At 43.0% G+C, this 21,550-nt stretch overlaps 1 protein-coding gene across 1 annotated transcript in view; it reads right to left on the bottom strand.

Annotated features, from left to right (window-relative positions):
• SCARB2 (scavenger receptor class B member 2) overlaps positions 1-21,550 on the bottom strand; it is a 187,580-nt gene that overhangs the window by 37,198 nt on the left and 128,832 nt on the right. The window contains exons 8-9 of the mRNA XM_030190578.1: positions 13,028-13,146; positions 10,059-10,132 (exon numbers count right to left, since the gene is read on the bottom strand). Coding sequence (XP_030046438.1) covers positions 10,059-10,132; positions 13,028-13,146 — 193 coding nt within the window. The remainder of the gene's footprint in view (positions 1-10,058; positions 10,133-13,027; positions 13,147-21,550) is intronic.

Raw genomic sequence — 21,550 nt, 5'->3', positions numbered from 1 at the left:
GTTCCATCTTCTTTCATGGTCAGGTACAACAGCGTATTGTTCAAATGCAAATAATCTTCCCCGTGCCTGGCTATGTAAAAGTCAAGCAGTGCAGTTTCCGATAAGGCTGATAAAGGTGGTATTTCCACATAAATGCTTTTTTCCAATACTGGCTTGTGCAGGTGACAATTGAAAGAGGTCCAACTCTGATTTACCCTGCATGTTCTGGTCTCAAGTATAAAACCACATATGCTTCCACCTTTTCCTATATCAGCACTCATTTGTGGAATGCATTGCCTAAATCTGTAAAAATGATCAAGATCATCTGACTTTCAGGAAGTCTCTCAAGACCTACTTATTTGGGCAACTTACCCTACAGATCCCGTCCTGCCTCCAACTCCTATAAAGACCTTGTGAACTTAACTACTTTCTCGTAACCCTGTACCTTTACGCCACCCATATCACGTTCAATTTATTGTACTTTACTGTTTGCTTACTAAATGTTGTAAGCCACATTGAGCCTGCCAGCGGTTGGAAACTGTGGGGTATAAATGATATAAATAAATACATTTAATGCATTCTTCTGAGCCATCGTGCACAAAAGCCATGATTTTTTTCTCAAAATATATCTTCCGGCTATGTAGCATCGACTCTCTTGCATTTAGGCTTCTGAGACACTATATAGTTGGGTTTTTTTATTTTAAGGGGTTCAGGCGGTCCTTCTAAAAGCGTCTGCCCACCTCTCTATCTTTTAAAGGATTTTCGCACAACTGCTAGTCCCGATCCAGTCTGCTCCATTTTGTAATTCATGTTATTCACAACAGCTGTGGTAACATTACCCATCATATCTTTGACTATGTTTTTGGACAATTTCTAACCCCAAAATGATTGCTAATTCGTCATCTGCTGGATGAATGCCAGTGAGTCCATATTTCTCTTTATGGTTCCATGTCTGATGGGCAAACAAAAAAAAAAAAAACAGCACCACGGGCCTTTAAAAATGGAACACAGTTCTTTAATGAATGAGCCTTGACAAAAAGACCCGACACGGGCCGTGTTTCGGTGACTAGCACCTGCGTCAGGGGTCACAGTGATGACGTGGAAAACTTGGGGAATAACTCGAATATATTCCTCTACAATATATTATTCCTTACCCCACGTCTCATGTAGTAAAAGCTACAAAGCACAAAGGCATTTTCACTTTCTGTCTTCATTCATACTCTCCATTAAAGCTTCCACGCTCGAGTAAAAACCTCTCCATACTACAAATTTTTCATTTGGCAAGCCATACACCATCAAGACGTAAAATGTGTCTTTTGTATCGTTATCCCACATGTGTGGGTATTGTATTTCCACCAAACCCACTTCCCAAGGGCCTTGTAGATCCAGAGATCTTGCTAAACATACTCTAAAATTAGAATTGGTGTTTTGCAGAAATATTTCCGCAGAGTTGTTACTAAGTACTGTGATGTAGAACCCCTCATCGACCATGTTGATTCTTCTGCGCAGACTTAGATGCCTTGTACCTTAGATGTCTTTTATAGCAGTTGTACCTCACTGGCCAGTACCCAACTGTTAAATTTCTCAGGCCAGCCTCTCCATTTCTCTAAACATATTTTGTTCTGACTCCTTCCTTTTACTTCTACAATTTGTTTCAGTACAGTATACCCTGTCAATGTCAGGATTGATTTTTAATAGTTCTTCAGGGTAAAAAGAACCTTCTATAGTTTCCAGTCATAATCCTGTATCTTGTAAACAGGCTTCTGCCCCCCGCTTAACACATCTGTTATTATAAAAATCTCATCAGTCCACATCTGATCATGCCGCTTTTGAAAAGCGCCTTTTGTTTTCGATAGACTTACGTTGTTGCCTTTTGTAAAATGTTTCATGGCTGTTTCTAGTTTTGCATTCCCTGTATAGCAGTGATTTTCAACCTTTTTCATCTTGTGGCACATTTACACGCTGGAAACATTTTCAAGGCACACCACTGGAATCTAACCCATACCCGCCCGATCCATTCCATCTCCACTTGTACCTGTAACCTTCAGAAGTAGTTATTTCATTTAAATACTGAAATACATTAGAGCACCAACATACTTGCTACTGGGAAACTGGAACAAGATGGACTGTTTACAGGTTTACAGACACCGCATGCTAGCAGAATCATTTATCTCAGTTGCAGGTGCAGAACATGACTCTCACCTGATACAAAATACAGAACTACAAAAACATGCATACAAAAACTGAAAGCAGAGATACAGGACTCTGCATGCTGTGCAATTCCAGAGAAGGAATGAAATGTGTGTCCTCCTGTACAGCGCAAAATAACAGACTCATGCAAATTCTCAACACCAACATAATTCAAACACTAAACTGAAAATAAAATCATTTTTCCTACCTTTGTAGTCTGGTGATTTTACTAGTCCATTCATCTTGTTCCCAATCTTTGGCTCTGCTTTCCTCTGTCCGTGCTCTTAACTCTGTTTCTAGGGCTTCCTTTCCATTTGCAATTTCTTACCTCACCTCCTGCCCTATGCCTGTTTGGCACTGATCTTTCACATTCAGCATTCTTCAATTTCTCTGATTCTTTCTCAAATTTAATTTTGTCTCCCCTCTTTTCTTCCCTATTTGTGCAGCCTATATCCCCTCCCCTCTTCTCTATCCATTATCCATCTTCTCTCTGTGTCCCTGTCCCCAGTTCAGCATCTCATTTCCCGTACCCAACATCTCCATTCTGTATCCCTACCCACCCCCCTTGTTCAGTATCACCCCTCGGTGTCCCTACATGGAAATACTTTTAAAACAAATAAGAGGAAATATTTTTTCACTCAACACATAGTTAAGCTCTGGAACTCTGTGCCGGAGGTGGTAACAGCGGTTAGTGTATCTAGGTTTAAAAAAGGTTTGGACAAATTCCTGGAAGAAAAGTCCATAGTCTGCTATTGCGACAGACATGGGAAGCAACTGCTTGCCCTAGGATTTATAGTATGGAGTGTTGCCACGATTTGGATTTCTGATAGGAACCTGTGACCTGGCTTGGCCACTGTTTTGAAAACAGGATACTGGGCTAGATGGACCACTGGTCTGACCCAGTATGGCTACTCTTATGTTTTTATGTACCCTCTCTATCCAGCATTGACCCTCCCAGTCCCTATGCTCCTCCATGCCCACTATCTCCCTTCTGTGTCCCTACTCTCCCCATGTCCAACTTCTTCTTTCTCTCTACCTTCCCTGCCCAACATGGCCCAGAATCTTTCCTATTCTTCCCACATGGTCCGCTATCTCTCTGTCTCTTCTCTCCACCCATCACCCTGTGTCCAGAATCTTTATCTTCCCTCCATCCCACCACAGGACAATATGTCTCTCTCCCATTCCCTCTCCAATACCCAGTGCAGCATGTGACTCTACCACTGAGTCCAGCATGCCTTTCCCTGTTCCCTCCATCTCCCACAGACCAAAGTCCCACATTTCTCCCCACTATGGCATCTCATGACTCTCAGACAATTTGTTCCCACAGAATAAAAACAAAACATACCAGCCACAGATGATAAAATGAAAACATAAGAGCAAAAACCTCCAAGAACTCAGCATCTATTTCAGAACAAGAAGAAAGTTCACTGAATGATTTGAACATGATAAAGACAAATCACTAATTTATAATGCAGCTAAAATATAAATATGAATAAGACATGTGTAACAACTAAATGCTACTACAGAGAAAAAAAAACAGTGTCCAAAACATGAACCAAAAACAGTATGCTGTCAGCTGTTAATGAATGGCACAGCTAAAAATGTGCTACAATGGAATTGCTTTATACAAAAGTGAGGTATGGCAAACAGTGTACAGAGAGTAAGAAAATAGAGCCAGCATACTGTCAACTGCAAATAACTTTTATGTACTAATTAATATATTAAAGCACCAAGGATCAAGTCAAACAATACAGCATATAAACGTAAAAGCTGGCAGCCAGAAAGTACTGAAGTAAACCAGGAGAAACCAAGTAATATGATCATGTTGGAATAGAGAACAGTAAAGCTATAAATGTGTTTAGCTGAAGGCATGTCCTGCTAATTACAACAAAAAGCTTAAAGAGGAAAAAAGTGCCTAAAAGTAGAGAAACTGAGGGTGCTGAGATAATAGGAGAGCCATAAAAACCCAGTAATAAGGTCACATGGCATGAAGAAGTGTGAAAATCAACAAAGAAACAACATGATTTACCTAGAGTACTGTCAAGCAAAGTGACAGAGTAAGACAGCATGTCGATTAGACAAGCAAGGAGTTGTATACATCAGAGTGCAGCTATGAAGGGAAAAATTTCACAGATTAACAACAAAAAAATGGCACAAAAAACAAAACAAAACTCCCAAGCCTCAATGTGAAAGACAGTTTTCCTCTGCACATCTCGGCTGCTGCGTAAACAGGAAATTGCATTAGCAGAGGTCGGGACATGCAGACGAAAGGTTCCAGGGCCAGCCCAGCTGCAGACAGTGTTGTGTTGATTGCTAATGCAGCAAGGAGAAAAGTTTGATGTGCTGCAGGCATGGGAAGAAGAGGGAAAGGTGTTTGGACCCATCGCACTTCAGGAGGAAGGAGGGAGAAATGCAGCACGATGGAAGGAAATCAAAACGATGTGGCTGCAAATGAAAAAATCAGGCAGTGTCATGGGAATTCTCGAACTCCCGCAGCACACCTAGGATGCAGCTGTGGCACACAGTTTGAAAAACACTGCACTACAGATCATTTGCCAGACCTGCAGAGAATTCAGAGGTGTCACGTCAATAAGTCTGCTCCGTATGTGTTCTGTGAAAACTCTGAATATAGCTAAGTAGAATGGCCTGCAATATATTTACATAGTAAAAACTATTGCGTGATGTGAAGTACCGCCACATTTTAGACTTTAGGGTGTAGATAAACCTCTGTACCATGGCTGCTTTTACATCGCTGTTGGTCACAAAATGGTAAATTCCTTTTCTTTTCAGTAACGTCTGTACAGATTTATTTAAAAAACTCTTTACCTTGTCCATCTGCAGCCTAAACTAAATACCTTTTCAAAGGCTTTGGCCACTTCACAACCTTTTTTTTTTTAGACACATAGCCCATGCATGTTTTGATAAGATGTCGATAATCAGTATGCATTTATGCTACAGTTAAAGAAGAGAGAGCTGACAGATCCATCAAATCCGCTTGCCACTCAGTGTCCACCTCTGAAACTATGTTTTTGTTTTTTAGAAAACTAAGGCAAGCAGGATGGTGTAAGGTATAAGCGTCTTGGACCCTGAGCCATTCTTCTACCTGTTTTCATTTGAGAGCCTTATTAAGGCACGATGCCTCCTAAACTCCCGACTGCCTCCATATCGAAGAAAATTCTGCTTAGGTTTTTTTTGTACATGACTTCATAGGGTGATGTGCATTTCAACACTAGCGCAGCATCTTAAAAAGAGGGTGTTTTATTTTAAAAAGTCCTCGGTACTAAGTATGAGCAACTGTGTAAGGGGTGCTTGGGATTTTCAAGCTTTTTTTTTTTTGAGTAGTCAGCATGGAAAGTTTGATACATCCAGTCCAGATATGACTGGAATGGGGTCATATCGTACAGCTACTGATTATGTTCACACACCTTGTGTATTGTACTCATAATTTTTGGCTTCTATTTTGCACAATGTTTCTTAGGTTAACACTGATAGAGCAAAGCAATCCTTGTATAAAGCCTTGTTCTGTAACTACTTTCATTTAAAAAAAAAAAAAAGAAAAAGGTTGATATCTGTAACTTTTCCCAGTCAATAAAAGCTCTGAAACCCGCTATATAATTCACTCACATGACCTTGCCTGCCAGGATGGAGAGGGAGGGGCTTGGGGGGGGGGTAGTCGTTTTTGCTAAAGGAACTCACTGTGGTTTGCATGACTTGCGCAGTATTGATAAAAAAAATCCTTGTGTAAAATGTATGGCTCTGGGGTTGTCTATCTTAAGAAATCTGTAATCACACAGCTCTGCTTTTTCTGAATTGCCCACTGAAAAGTGTGGGGGGGGGGAGGGGGTTAGGGAGGCGTGTCTATGCACACATCGTTGTGTGAGGCTCTGACGAGCTCACCCTGAGAAGAATAGTTTAAAATCAGCATGGTTGCTGACCTGTGTACAAAATGTTACACAGTGAAACGATTGTAAAACCACTAGATTTGTTTCACACTAATTCTTTTGCATATGTGCCAATTAAAACCTAAAATCTAATTTGGGGGGGTTTTCTGTACCGGTCAAATCTCTGCTGAGAAAGGGTAACTGTGAAACAGTGTATGGCTGCTAACATGCAGGGGATTGGGAACGGGAAGACTGCATGCTCTCAAATGGTTGGAATTCAGCACAAAAGAGCACTCAGAATGTTTAAAAAAAAAAAAAAAAAATGGCCGGACAGACCAGTCTCAGTCTAGCTTAAATGAACACTATTTAAGGTCTCAAAATTCCAAATGCATGCTCACTGCCTGTAGTGCCTGCTCAAACAGTGTACAGTCCTCTTAGGCTATAGGGGACTCTGCCTGGCATGTGTCATCACATCCCGTCATGTGATCTATCCAAGATGGTGATGTGTATTGTGAAAAAGAAGTGCCCCTATGGGCATCACCATCTTGGATTTCTGCAACCACTACTCGTTGCCATCTTGAAAAAGGGGTGTGGCATGTCAGTTATGATATCTGTGATATCACAAAAAAGATGGGTATGGGGCAGGGCTATAACATTACGTGAAGTCAAAGGGGGAAGTGGGTGTGGCATGATGGAGTGGGCAGGGCTAAGGCAGACCTTCTACTCTGATTGGTTGATAACCTGGAAGTGGGCATGGCACCTGTCAACATCAATTAAAGATAATTAACGGTTGACAAACGCTAGTGAGGTGTACTATTCACATGCACCTGGGGGCACGTAATTGTTAGGCGCACTAATACTGGATTACTTTAGTATTCGATAATGGAATCTGGGTGTCCAGATGCCATTATAAAATAGGCTTCTACCGTATGTCTTCAGGGCACGTATATGGGGGTGCCCAGTTGTAAAATACTCATTTAATGACTCCTCTTCACTTTAAGTGTCAAGTGAAGTGTGTAGTAAGTACCATGTGCTAACTGCAATGTATAATCCATGCCCATTCTGTACCCATACCCCCCCTCAGTTCCCATCCCCTCCCCCACATGGCCTGCAGTTAACATAGGAATTATCACATGCTGTCATGCCAGTGCAGTAATACTTACCGTGCTTGTCAGCTAACAGCACACACTAATTCATGTGTTCATGTGTTACCTGCTTAATGCACTTTGTTTTTTTAAACAGCCCCTTAGTATTTCCATTTCTCTCTAGTTACGCTCAGCTTTCAGATATATGCCCTCTAGTTCAGTGTTTACTAACCAGTGTGCCTTCAGACCTGATCAACTGTGCTATGAAAAAAAGGTCACCACTGCCTGATGCCCAGGTCCAGACCACCACATGGGCTCTGTTCTCAGTACCTCACAGCAAAGACAGATACCAGCAGCGACTCTTAAAATGGAGGATTTCTTTTCTGTCTGAGCACAAATACATTCACATACACCTCCCGCCTTCCTAGATACAGAATGAGCACCAGAGTGTGGAAATAACCACGGAGCATGTAGGATGCAGATCGCTGGATCCTGCTTTATGCAGCACTCACAATGCATATGGCATCTCCTCCTCTGACTCCTTCCCACCTAACTTTTCTTTTAACCATATGAATCCTTTCCCTTGTCTACACTCAGAGGAGAATGAGGCCCATGTGCTACCCAACATTAGGTGTGCCTTGGGCTTGGACAGATTGAGAGATACTGCTCTAGTTCTAATGCTGACACTGTTACACCCAGAGGACTACTGGAACTCAAGATGGCTGGCTGGAAAAGTTATTTTTCTGTAATTCCACTAGTCTTTATATTTTTAACCAAAAGGTTATGCTCTGTAGTTTTATGACACCTTCCTCCAAGATAGAAGTTGGTAATAGTTTGTGAATTTATACGTTACAAATAATACACAACTGAATTCACAACACACCTGTACTCATTACCAATATTTTCTAAATACTGTATTAAGACCATGAATAGGGTCTCCTGCTTTATTTTTTCTCCTAAACTTTAACTACTAAGTGAGTTGCAGCAAACTCCTCTTGTACTAGTTCAGTTGCAATGTCCTAGCAAGAAAAATGGTAACATAGTAACATAGTAGATGACGGCAGAAAAAGACCTGCACGGTCCATCCAGTCTGCCCAACAAGATAACTCATATTTGCTGCTTTTTGTGTATACCCTACTTTGATTTGTACCTGTGCTCTTCAGGGCACAGACCGTATAAGTCTGCCCAGCACTATCCCCGCCTCCCAACCACCCGCCCCTCCTCCCAACCACCGGCTCCGGCACAGACCGCAAGTCTGCCCAGCACCATCCCCACCTCCCAACCACCAGTCCCGCCTCCCAACCCCGGCTCCGGCACAGACCGTACAAGTCTGTCCAGCACTATCCCCGCCTCCCAACCACCAGCCCCGCCTCCCAATCCTGACTAAGCTCCTGAGGATCCATTCCTTCGGCACAGGATTCCTTTATGCTTATCCCACGCATGTTTGAATTCCGTTACCGTTTTCATTTCCACCACCTCCCGCGGGAGGGCATTCCAAGCATCCACTACTCTCTCCGTGAAAAAATACTTCCTGACATTTTTCTTGAGTCTGCCCCCTTCAGGACACATTAACTCCTGCGCTGGAATCTCTGCTTACTTACTGACTTTCTTACATCCTTATATGACTGAGCAGCAAATAAAGTAAGAACAAACCCATTAACATTAAAACCTTGGGGTCAGCGATGATTTCAAACGCTGTCTATGGCATTTAAATCTGTACTCAATATTCAGCCGGTACCTGAAAAACTACCTGGATGTTAGCACAGCCATCCTAACTTATCTGGATACCAGCGCTGGAATATAGGCAGTACCAGAATAGCTTCTGGCTCCACTATGGCTACATCCCCAGACTGCCTTGACAGATTAGTGCAGCGGGTTAAGATCCTGGGGAACCAGGTTCAATTCCCTCTGCAGCTCTGTGTCACCCTGAGCAAGTCACTTAGGGGTCCTTTTACTAAGCTGCGGCAAAAGGGGGCTGCACTGGTTTCAGCGAGTGTTTTTGACATGCACCGAGGCCCCCTTTTACCACAGTGGGTAAAAGGCTGTTTGTTTTTTTAAATTTCAAACAAAAAAAACAGCACCACGGGCCTTTAAAAATGGAACACAGTTCTTTAATGAATGAGCCTTGATAAAAAGACCCATTTTTAAAGGCCCGTGGTGATGTTTTTTTTGTTTGGACTTTAGTTTGTACTGCGTTCCCTCTCTTTTGTTTTTTTAAATTTGCCATGCGGCAAGTGAAGCACTTGTTGAGCGGCCATTTCAGGGGGAGCACTTACTGCCATCCACTGAGGTGGCGGTAAGGGCTCCCGCAGTAACTGGGCAGTGCGCGTCACTCCCTGATTACCACCGGGTGAACACCAGCGCTACGCTGGAAATGGTACACACTGGGGGTGGGAACTACCACAGGGCTGCTGCGGTAGCCTGGTGGTACTTCCAGTTTAGCGAGCGGTAAGCCCGCGTTGGGCTTACCGCCTCTTAGTAAAAGACCCTCCTAACCCTCCATTGCCCCAGGTACAATATGTGTAACTTAGATTAGGGACAGTGCAAAGTTCCTGTAATAGAAACTGTAAACCGCACAAGATCCTCAGGGATCACTTAGTGCTGAAAATAAAAATAAATAATAATCTGGGCAAGGGCTGCTCCTACCTGGAGAACCACTGCTGAATATTAACCCCAAAGTTTATTACCTGCCAGTCTGGATGAAACGGTAAGATAGAAGACTAAAACAAAGGCTTCTCTTAGAAAGACTGCTGATGCTCATACAGGGTTATGACCATGTCCATCAGATCATAGTTTTACCTACACTGCCTCTGTGAATTTGCAGTTCCAAAGGTGCAGAGCCGCAATGGTGTAAATCGGGACTAACTCAAGCCACTGGGTCACCTATGTAGGATGTCAATAGATAAATTGAAGGAGTACTCACGTGAACTCTGGAATCTGTCTCACATACACATTGACCTGGAGCCGCTTGGCTGCTCTCACAATGACTCCACTGAGCTGTGAATGAACATGGAAAACTTAGATATGGGCCATAATTACAGAAACCATGAAAACACCAATACTGTTCACATACATAGCATTTGGCCTGGCTAGCAATCTCTAACATTTATTAACTGTCTTTCTGAAGAGATTCAGCCAATGAAAGGCACCCCATCATTATCCGCTGAACTGACTTCCTAGCAAAAATTCCAAATTGACAATGTTAACACTTTGAATAGAAATACTAACAAATTACTTTCATATTACAATATGGGAAGAATGCCGGATTTTGCAATTTACTATTTCAGTTTGCAGATAGTATGCACATCTTTATCTGCAAGACTTTTTTTTTTTTTTTTAAATAACTTGTTTCAGTTGCATAGGTTTCTGGGGGTCTGTGAATGTGAAAGGACTATACAACAGATTTAGTCCTGCTTGGGGCTTAGAAAACATTCTGGCAAAAAAAGTATTTGTTGGCTCAGAAGAATAACAATTAGGGCCACACACCATTTAAAACTTTTAATCGCACAATCGAGCATGATTTTAATTGCATGATTAATCGAATAAAGTGCCCCCTCACATTTTCACCTGTATAGTGCAAAATATAGACTGCAAAAGTAAATTCTCAAAACTGAGATACTGTAATTCAGTGACTAAACTGAAAATAAAATCACTTCTCTTACTTTTGTTGTCTGGTGATTTTATTTTTCTAACCATCTTACTCCCTGTCTCTGGTTCTCTCTGTCTGTGCTCTGAACTCCATTTTCAGGGCCTCCTTTTCTCTCCTCCCCCTATAATATTTTTCACATTCAAGTTCCTGCCATTTTTCTTCCTCCTTATATCTGTCTTCTTTCCATCCCTTCCCTTCATCCACAGGCACCATCTCAGGGGTGTGCTGGTAAATTATTAACAACAGGCTTTTTCTCCGGATGTAGCCAGCTCTGCAGTTGGAAGGGCCAGGGGTGGCCGGGGGTGGGTGGGGTGGGGTAGCAACACGTGCCTCTCTCTCCTCCCTCCCTTCGTTCGAGCACGCTAGGCATACCTTTGCTGGCAGCCAATAAATGGACTGCCACCACTCCCAACGTCTTGCTCTGAGCAGCATGCTGGAACTTCTCTCACATGCTCAAGAAGTCCCAGCCTGCTGCCCAGAGCTAGAAACAAGGAGCGGGGAGCAGCAGTAGTCTATTTACTTGGCTGGCAGGGCTCAGCATCCCCACCAGCAAAGTAAAAGAGAATTCAGCAGGGGGCCCAAGCCCACATTTTAGGAGCCAGTTGTTAAAGTAGCCATGGAGGGCCCTACTTTAACAACCGGCTCCCAAAATTCTTAAAAACTTAACAACCGGCTCTTGCGAGCCTGTGAGAGCCTGCTCCAGCACACCACTGCACCATCTCCTCTCTCCTTTGGTCTCTCTACCTCTCCCTTTCGTGGGCACCATCTCCTCTGTTCTCTCTTTCCCTTCTTCTGTATGGACACCATATCCTCCATCTCTCTTCTTGTCCCTTCTTCCTTCCCTTCCTCTCTATAGGCAGAATCTCATCTCATTCCTTCCCTTGCTGTCCTCTCCATTGGCACAATTGTCATTTCACCTCCTTCTCAGGCGCTCCTATAGCTTTTTCTTTCCAGTCGCCCCATGTTCTCTCATACCCCTCCCCGCTAGTCTTTTCTCTCCTGCCACTCCACTCTCTGGCATCTTATTCCCCCCCCCCCCCCCCCCACACACACACACCAGAGCCTTTTCTTTCCTGCCATCCCTTGTTCTCTGGCATTGTCCCTGAGAAAGGCAGGGACAAATCAAACTCGGGTATATAAAGTATCACATGCCATGTAAAATGAGTTTATCTTGTTGGGCAGACTGGATGGACCACTCAGGTCTTTATCTGCCATCATTTACTATGTTACTATGACAGCCATTTTCAAAATTTAGTTTTATTAAAAGCAAAGTTTTCCATCACTTTTCTCTGTTTTTATACTTAACTACTACTGTAAATTGTTCAGAATATGAAAACAGACAATATCATGCAACAGAAGAATCTCAAGCTGTCAAAACCGGATGTTATTCCTGAAGACCTAATGAGGCTAGTTAACAACCCAAGACAACAGAAAAGAAAAACTGAGCAGTGATTAAGAAGCTGATGCTCTCCATTAAAGTCATGTTTACTTTTGGTATACAACAGTCTGCACCAGTGGTTCCCAAACCTGGTCCTGGAGGCATCTCAGCCAGTCAGGTTTTCAGGATATCTACAATGAATATTCATGAGAGAGATTTGCATGCACTGCCTCCACTGTATGCAGATCTCTCTCACGAATATTCATTGTGGATATCCTGAAAACCTGACTGGCTGGGATGCCTCCAGGACCAGGTTTGGGAACCACTGTTCTACACAAACAATAACTAACTATACGAGCACCCCAGCATCTCAAACTTCTGTAGCCATGGTACAGTAAAGGGACAGAAACCATCTGAGAAGCTTAGAATTTGTGTATTATTTTTTCTATAGCCTGCAAATATATAAACTCATACATATTTCTACAATCCAGGAGATGAGATTATTTGACATAGGTAACTTTTGCATTTCCCTTCTCTAACATACTGTACACGACAAACTACTTTAATCCTTATAGGCTTGTTTGTTTAGAGCTTACATGAGTCACCTAATCGTCAGACAGCCAGTTCTCCAAGGTTACATGGAGAAATCTGGATTACATCTAAACCCTCATGATCTAAATTACTACTAAATAGAACTAATGCAGATCAACAGAGATTAACATTTGGCCTCGTCTTTGGCATCACTGAAAAGGGGACCTTTTAGGACATGTGTTACATATTACTACAACAGTAAGCTCTTCTCAGCTGAAAAAAAATTCAAACTGAAACATCACAGGTTTGACAGCAAACAAGGCAAGACTCTTACCGGATTAATGTCTATAAAGGATTCATGATCTTCCTGGTTGGGATGCATTCCTTCAATATCATGGATATACTTGTCCTCTGCTTGGTAAAAATGTGGGTTTGATAACAAAATGGGAACACCTGAATTTAAGAGAGAAAGAGGGAAGAAGAAGAGTTACCATAATTTTGGTGGAAATGAGATGAGACTCCTCTCATGCTGAGGCTACCAATAAAAAATAATATATCGGAGGAGTGAATAGGAAACTACACTGGCTCCCACTTAAAGAACGCATCACATTCAAAATTTGCTCCCTAGTTCACAAAATCATTCACGAAGACGCACCAGCCTACATGTCACACCCTATAGACTTACCACCCAGGAATGCCAAAAGATCATACCGCACATTCCTTGATCTGCACTTCCCTAACTGCAAAGGTCTAAAATACAAATTAATGCACGCGTCAACCTTTACCTATTTAAGCACACAGTTATGGAACGCACTGCCACGCAACTTAAAAATGATCTACGAACTAACGAACGTCCGCAAACTACTGAAGACCCATCTCTTTAACAAGGCTTACCACAAAGATCAACCAGTGTGAATATACAGTGGTGGAAATAAGTATTTGATCCCTTGCTGATTTTGTAAGTTTGCCCACTGACAAAGACATGAGCAGCCCATAATTGAAGGGTAGGTTATTGGTAACAGTGAGAGATAGCACATCACAAATTAAATCCGGAAAATCACATTGTGGAAAGTATATGAATTTATTTGCATTCTGCAGAGGGAAATAAGTATTTAATCCCTCTGGCAAACAAGACCTAATACTTGGTGGCAAAACCCTTGTTGGCAAGCACAGCGGTCAGACGTCTTCTGTAGTTGATTATGAGGTTTGCACACATGTCAGGAGGAATTTTGGTCCACTCCTCTTTGCAGATCATCTCTAAATCATTAAGAGTTCTGGGCTGTCGCTTGGCAACTCGCAGCTTCAGCTCCCTCCATAAGTTTTCAATGGGATTAAGGTCTGGTGACTGGCTAGGCCACTCCATGACCCTAATGTGCTTCTTCCTGAGCCACTCCTTTGTTGCCTTGGCTGTATGTTTTGGGTCATTGTCGTGCTGGAAGACCCAGCCACGACCCATTTTTAAGGCCCTGGCGGAGGGAAGGAGGTTGTCACTCAGAATTGTACGGTACATGGCCCCATCCATTCTCCCATTGATGCGGTGAAGTAGTCCTGTGCCCTTAGCAGAGAAACACCCCCAAAACATAACATTTCCACCTCCATGCTTGACAGTGGGGACGGTGTTCTTTGGGTCATAGGCAGCATTTCTCTTCCTCCAAACACGGCGAGTTGAGTTCATGCCAAAGAGCTCAGTTTTTGTCTCATCTGACCACAGCACCTTCTCCCAATCACTCTCGGCATCATCCAGGTGTTCACTGGCAAACTTCAGACGGGCCGTCACATGTGCCTTCCGGAGCAGGGGGACCTTGCGGGCACTGCAGGATTGCAATCCGTTATGTCGTAATGTGTTACCAATGGTTTTTCGTGGTGACAGTGGTCCCAGCTGCCTTGAGATCATTGACAAGTTCCCCCCTTGTAGTTGTAGGCTGATTTCTAACCTTCCTCATGATCAAGGATACCCCACGAGGTGAGATTTTGCGTGGAGCCCCAGATCTTTGTCGATTGACAGTCATTTTGTACTTCTTCCATTTTCTTACTATGGCATCAACAGTTGTCTCCTTCTCGCCCAGCGTCTTACTGATGGTTTTGTAGCCCATTCCAGCCTTGTGCAGGTGTATGATCTTGTCCCTGACATCCTTAGACAGCTCCTTGCTCTTGGCCATTTTGTAGAGGTTAGAGTCTGACTGATTCACTGAGTCTGTGGACAGGTGTCTTTCATACAGGTGACCATTGCCGACAGCTGTCTGTCATGCAGGTAACGAGTTGATTTGGAGCATCTACCTGGTCTGTAGGGGCCAGATCTCTTACTGGTTGGTGGGGGATCAAATACTTATTTCCCTCTGCAGAATGCAAATAAATTCATATACTTTCCACAATGTGATTTTCCGGATTTAATTTGTGATGTGCTATCTCTCACTGTTACCAATAACCTACCCTTCAATTATGGGCTGCTCATGTCTTTGTCAGTGGGCAAACTTACAAAATCAGCAAGGGATCAAATACTTATTTCCACCACTGTACATAACTCCTCCACACATATTCAGAACTGTGTTATAATATCTGCTTGTAATACTACTATCATGTCTTTTCATTATCATGTTACCAAAGATTCTTCTGCAACACTAAATGTCCATTTTCTAATATATTTCCATTACGCATGATGTACTGTAAGCCACATTGAGCCTGCAAAGAGGTGGGAAAATGTGGGATACAAATGCAATAAATAAATAAAATAAAAAAATAGGAGTATGGGAAAGAGTGGGGGGAGGGGAGGGGGGAATTGGTTTTAAGAGATGGAAGGCAACATAGGATGTTACCCTTTGGATGTATTCTGACAAAAGAAGTTGTATTCATGTCACTGATGGTGGTGTTTATCTTAGTAGGAAGATTCAAAAGTTGTGCCATAACGGGGGAGGGTGAAGTGGGGGGGGGGGGGGGGGGAACTGTTAAAAAATTTGGTTGACAAGACTAATACTTTACTCCAGCTAGTGGCTTTTGGTTGTTAGTTAAAAGTAAATGGAACATGTTGGATGCTTAATTGTTGAAGATCAATAAAAATGTTGAAACATAAAAAATAATATATCAAAATTACCCTCCATGAGTACCTATTAGAACAGACTCTCATGGGTTTGGGCATCAAAACCAATACAAATTTAAAGATAAAGGGGTAAATATTCAGCAGGACTTATCTGAGAACAACTCCTATCAGGATTAGTCCCACTCACCAGCTTCATACTCAGATTTTCAGCAGCATTATCTAGTGCAGGGGCCAACAAGGGAAGAAGCCTAGGCCAATTTGGCAAAATTCAGTCCACTAACTGAATAACTGCCTGGCCTGGATAAAGTTAGAACAGCAAAAAAAAAAAAAAAAAAAAAAAAAAAAGAAGGCTGTGCTAACTTTATCCAGGTACCAGTCTGAATATCACTGGCACCTAGGCAAGTAGTATAGAATTTGAACTTGATGTTTGATACCTGGTGCTCAGATACCAGATATTTCTTCACGGAGAGAGTGGTGGACGCTTGGAATGCCCTCCCGCGGGAGGTGGTGGAGATGAAAACGGTAACGGAATTCTAACATGCGTGGGATAAATATAAAGGAATCCTCCTCAGAAGGAATGGATCCTCAGGAGCGTAACCGAGATTGGATAGCAGAGTCGGTAGTGGGAGGTGGGGCAGACTTATGCAGTCTGTGCCAGAGCTGGTGGTGGGAGGCGGGGATAGTGCTGGGCAGACTTATACGGTCTGTACCAGAGCCGGTGGTTAGGAGGCGGGGCTGGTGGTTGGGAGGCGGGGATAGTGCTGGGCAGACTTATACGGTCTGTGCCCTGAAGAGCATAGGTACAAATCAAAGTAGGGTATACACAAAAAGTAGCACACATGAGTTGTCTTGTTGGGCAGACTGGATGGACCGTGCAGTTCTTTTTCTGCCGTCATCTACTATGTTACTATGTTTGATGCAGTCAACATAACCCCCTTATTCACTGACAACAGGATCAGATTGTTGCCTGGTTTCTCTCCTGCATGCCAGATCTTAGACTCCTGGTTCCAGTCAAAGCTGTTACTACTGAGGTGTCTCCAGGTATCCCTGCAGACTATTACTAGTACCACTCATTTGATGGTGTTTTTGGCTAAAGCGGGCCAAGACCCTACCCAAGTGCCAAGTGCCCTGTGCCAGGGTCTTAGTGATCATATTAAGGTCACATAAGATTGTATTAAGCAAAATCTGGCACAGGGCTGCATCTGTCCTAATTCCCCAGACAGAGACCTGAGGTTTCCACCCTTTTTGTACAAAAAAGGGTGGAAACCTCAGGCCCTGCATTATCAAGGCCTTAATAAATTATTAAGGATGGGTACCCCCTGCCATTACATCTGTTTTATCCTCCATCCCTTTCCTAATAAATTTCTTGGCTGCAACTACACACTGAGCAGAGGATTTCAACATCCAAAATGATGCTTAGATCCTTTTCCTGGGTGGTGATTCCTGATGTGGAACCTAGGATAATGTGGCTATTCTTTGAGTTATTCCTCCCTATGTGCATCACTTTCCTCTGGTCCACATTAAAATTCATCTGCCATTTGAGGAGCCCTTTTACTAAGCTGTGGCAAAAAGTGGCCTGTGACAGTGTGAGCACATCTTTTGGGGACACACCAGGCCAGTTTTACAAAGTCCTGGAACAAGGGCCCTTTTTTAAGGGACTGGAAAATGGACGTGCAGCAAAATGAAAACCAGTGAGTGCCTATTTTCGGCCTGAGACCTTACCACCACCCACTGACATGCTACCTGGGCGGTAAGCATGCAGCTTGCGCCCATCGCCATCAACCGCCAGGTAAGCGCACTGTGCATGTTTTCGGCATGTGCCGAATTCGGAATTACCACCTGGGGTACGCGATAGCTGGGTGGTAATGCCGATTTGGCACATGCTGAATGCGCATAGGCTCTTACGTACCTTTGAAAACAGGCCCCTGAATGCCTAGTCTCCCTGCCTCACAAGGTCCCCCTGCAATTTGTCACAATTTGCTAGTGATTTAACAACTTTTAATAATTTTGTGTCATCTGCAAATTTGGTTACCTCACTTGTTATCATTTCCAGATCATTTATAAATATCTTAAAGAGCACCAGTTCCAGTACAGAACTGTGGGCCACTGGGAATGCTGACCATTTAGCCCTACTCTCTGTTTTCTTTTAACCAATTCCCAGTCCACAGTATGACACTACCTCCTATTCTGTAACTTTTTAAATTACCTTAGGAGTGTCTCATGAGGTACTTTGCCAAATGCTTTCTGAAAATCTAGATATACTAGATCAGCTGTCTCACCTTTATCAATGTTTGTTCACACACTAAAAAGAAAAATTAGTGGACTGGTGAGGCACAGATAGTAAATGGAGTAAAGGCTGGTAAAGGTAGGGAGGTTAATAATCAAAACTTCAATGGAGAACAGGGCTGCACATTTACTTTCAAAGGAAAACTCCACATAAAGTATTGTTTTGAAAATCTGGCTGGTGTGCAGAATGGTGATAAAAAATACCTATGTACTTTTGCACACGTACCAAAACGGGTATAAAAGTATGCAACAGGAGTGACATGCAGAAGTTATGCAATCTCCATGTGTAATTCCTGACCTAATGCCACCCTCTATCTGCACTGGATTAGGGAGGAGGGAGCAGGTTAACAATTAATCCACCATGTTACACAGGTAAACACTGGTTTAATCTTGTAAATCACTGTCCTTATTGCCTCCAAAGTAGCTAGTGGGTTTTCTGAGGGGTTGGTGCTAGAACCAGTTCTTTTCAGAATCTTTATTAGTGACATTTTAGAGGAATGGGTAGCCTAGTGGTTAGAACACTGGCTGACAACCAGGGAAGTCTGATTCAAAGCCCACTGTTGCTCCTTGTGATCTTGGGTAAGTAATTTAACCCTCCACTGCTTCTGGTACAAACTTATAATCATAGGCACCCTGTATAAGAGGCTTGGGGAGGCTAAGCCTCCCCAGCCGGCAGCCGCAGCAGTCTCATTCTCCGACGCGATGCCGACATGCCGTCTTTCTTTATCTTTTTCGTTCTTAGAATGACCCATCCTCTCCTCTCTCTGCAGTGCTCTGAGTGCTGCTGGCCAGCTCACTATCACCTGAGCACCATGCCCAGTTCCGGCGCGCCGCGTCCCTCCTCCTCCTCTTCTTGCCTAGAGATTAATGACGCGGGGATCATCCCGGATGGGGACAGTGAGTCAGAGCTCGCGCAGGGAAGGGGTGATGGGTGGATGCATGGATCGGCGGAGCCTGGGTTGACTGACGCTGACGATGTGTGTGACAGGGTGGGATATTCATGATGACGTGCTTCTTTCTTCGCCGCCTCAGTCAGTCAGCCTTCCCTACGAGAGCGATGCAACTTTCTGTTCCGCGCGGGAGGGGCCGTCACTGAGTAGGGAAGGGAAGGCTCAACGACGCTCAAGGCTGGTTAACAGTGGTTGTCTGAGGTGTTCCCACTTCCGACCCAGATCATAATAAGGAAATTGTGGCACGCAGCGCACGTTGGATTTCAGGAGAGGTAGGTGCTGACTCTGAAGGTTTAAGTCAAAATAAAAAAAATAAATATTTTGTTTCATGCAGATCTCTTTTGTTTAAACATAACTAAATGGACTATAAGCCCCTAATGCTTTTGGCTTTCCTATATTTTGTTTGTGATGACTTATACTGTGCCAAAATTGAAATTTGAAAACTGTTATCTCTATCTGGTCGTTAATAAAAGGAGTTCATTGTGAATTCCCACCCTAAAAGGATGTTTTGTGGCTGTACATGAGAATTGTGATATGATCCCATGTTTCATATTGTTGACGGTCTTCTGTCTGTGATGTTGTCCGTTTGGGTGGTATATGGTGTATTAGGGTCTGCCCAGTGTAATATTTATGGTACAGTAAGGTTCTGAGTGTGTTTTTGCACAAAGATGTTCATAGTGTTTTGCAGTTGAGCGATTGTGGTTAGTATATGCTTTGAGCAACCACTTTATTCTTTGACATATGATACATATTCAATATCTAAATTTAATAAAAAGGTATTATTTATTATTTATTTATTGCATTTGTATCCCACATTATCCCACCTATTTGCAGGCTCAATGTGGCTTACAGAGACCTGTTATGGCGACGCCATTCCAGGATATCAAATACAATTGGTAATGCAAAAAGAATAAAGATAGGAAAAGAGATCTAAGCAGATAGTTATCGAAGGATGACTTTCAGAACAGGGTAGTTTGATGAGGTGGTATTGTTAGGCTATAGGATCTCTTTGTAAGCCTTGTTGAAGAGATATGTCTTCAGAGATTTACGGAAGTTCGATATTCCGTTATTCGTTTTCAGATCCGTTGGTAGGGCGTTCCACATTTGCGTGCTCATGTAAGAGAAGGTAGTCGCATGAGTTAGCTTGTATTTTAGTCCCTTACAGCTGGGGAAGTGTAGGTTCAGAAATTGGTGGGATGATCTTTTGGCATTTCTGGGGAGCAGGTCTACAAGGTCTAGCATGTAGGCCAGGGCGTCTCCGTGAATGATTTTGTGTACAATTGTGCAAATCTTGAACGTGATGCATTCCTTCATTGGGAGCCAGTGGAGTTTCTCTCTTAGGGGTTTAGCACTTTCATATTTTGTTTTACCAAATATGAGTCTGGCTGCTGTATTTTGGGCCGTTTGGAGTTTCTTGATAGTCTGTTCTTTACAGCCAGCGTACAGTGCGTTGCAATAATCCAGATGACTTAGTACCATTGACTGTACTAGGTTACGAAAGATGGATCTCGGGAAGAAAGGTTTTACTCTTTTGAGTTTCCACATTGAGTGGAACATCTTTTTCGTTGAGAACTTCACATGGGTTTCGAGTGTGAGGTTTCGGTCAATGGTGACTCCAATAATTTTCAGATTATTTGAGACGGGGAGAGAAAAGTTTGTTGTGGTTATGGTGGAGAAGTTGTTTGTGTTATGTTGTGAGGTGAGTACTACACATTGTGTTTTTTCTGCATTAAGTTTTAACTGGAATGCGTCCGCCCAGGAGTGCATGATTTGGAGGCTTAGGTTGATCTTGTTTGTGATTTCCTTTACATCATATTAATTGTGACTATTTTATTTTTACTTATTTTTTTTTCTGTGTGTTGTCAGACAATTATGGATGTAAGCTCCGCCCCTGGCCCCACCCCTAACCCCACCCCCTTTAGCCTCCCCAAACAGTTGGGCCACCAACCGCCTATGCTTATAATTATCAGCTGTCTGGGAACTGCTGATAAAGATGTGAGCTAAATCCAAATAAATAAAAACAAAAAGAAACACGAGACAAAAATCTGTTTGAATATGATAAAATCTTTAACCGGATGAACATGCTGACAAAAAAGGAACACCTAAAAACTAGAAGGATGTTCAAGGGTTTGGAAACTGATTCTGACAAAAGCGTGGTATCTGCAACTCACTGTGAAATTCTATTAACAGGACAAAAACAGGCAATTGTCAAACAGGAACGAGACCTATAAGTAATCATTTCAGATGAGAAAGGTTACTAGTTAGCACAATATGAACAATAGAATATACGAGGAAAGCGTGTAGAATATGGCTTCTGAAATTCTTTTGAACTCCTTTGCATGTTATTGTGCATGTCTCTGACCTGGAGGCCAGAGGGGTGGGGCAGTTTAAAGTCAATCTCCTCTCCAGTCCCAGGTCTATGGCAGGCTGCAACAGGTTTTCCTCCAGGTTCTGCCTGTACTTTGCACCACACATCTTTCCCTCAATCTTCACAAGCTCTCCCTGTCTCTGCTGCTGTGAAGCATTCCAAACAACATAATCACCACCAGACTTTTACTGTAGGGACGGTATTTGTGGAGTGGTGTGC

This window comes from Microcaecilia unicolor, chromosome 2, assembly GCF_901765095.1.
Source record: "Microcaecilia unicolor chromosome 2, aMicUni1.1, whole genome shotgun sequence".
NCBI classification, from domain to species: Eukaryota; Metazoa; Chordata; class Amphibia; order Gymnophiona; family Siphonopidae; genus Microcaecilia; species Microcaecilia unicolor.
The sequence above is the reverse complement of the archived record's forward strand: the minus strand, read 5'-3'. Positions and strand labels throughout refer to the sequence as shown.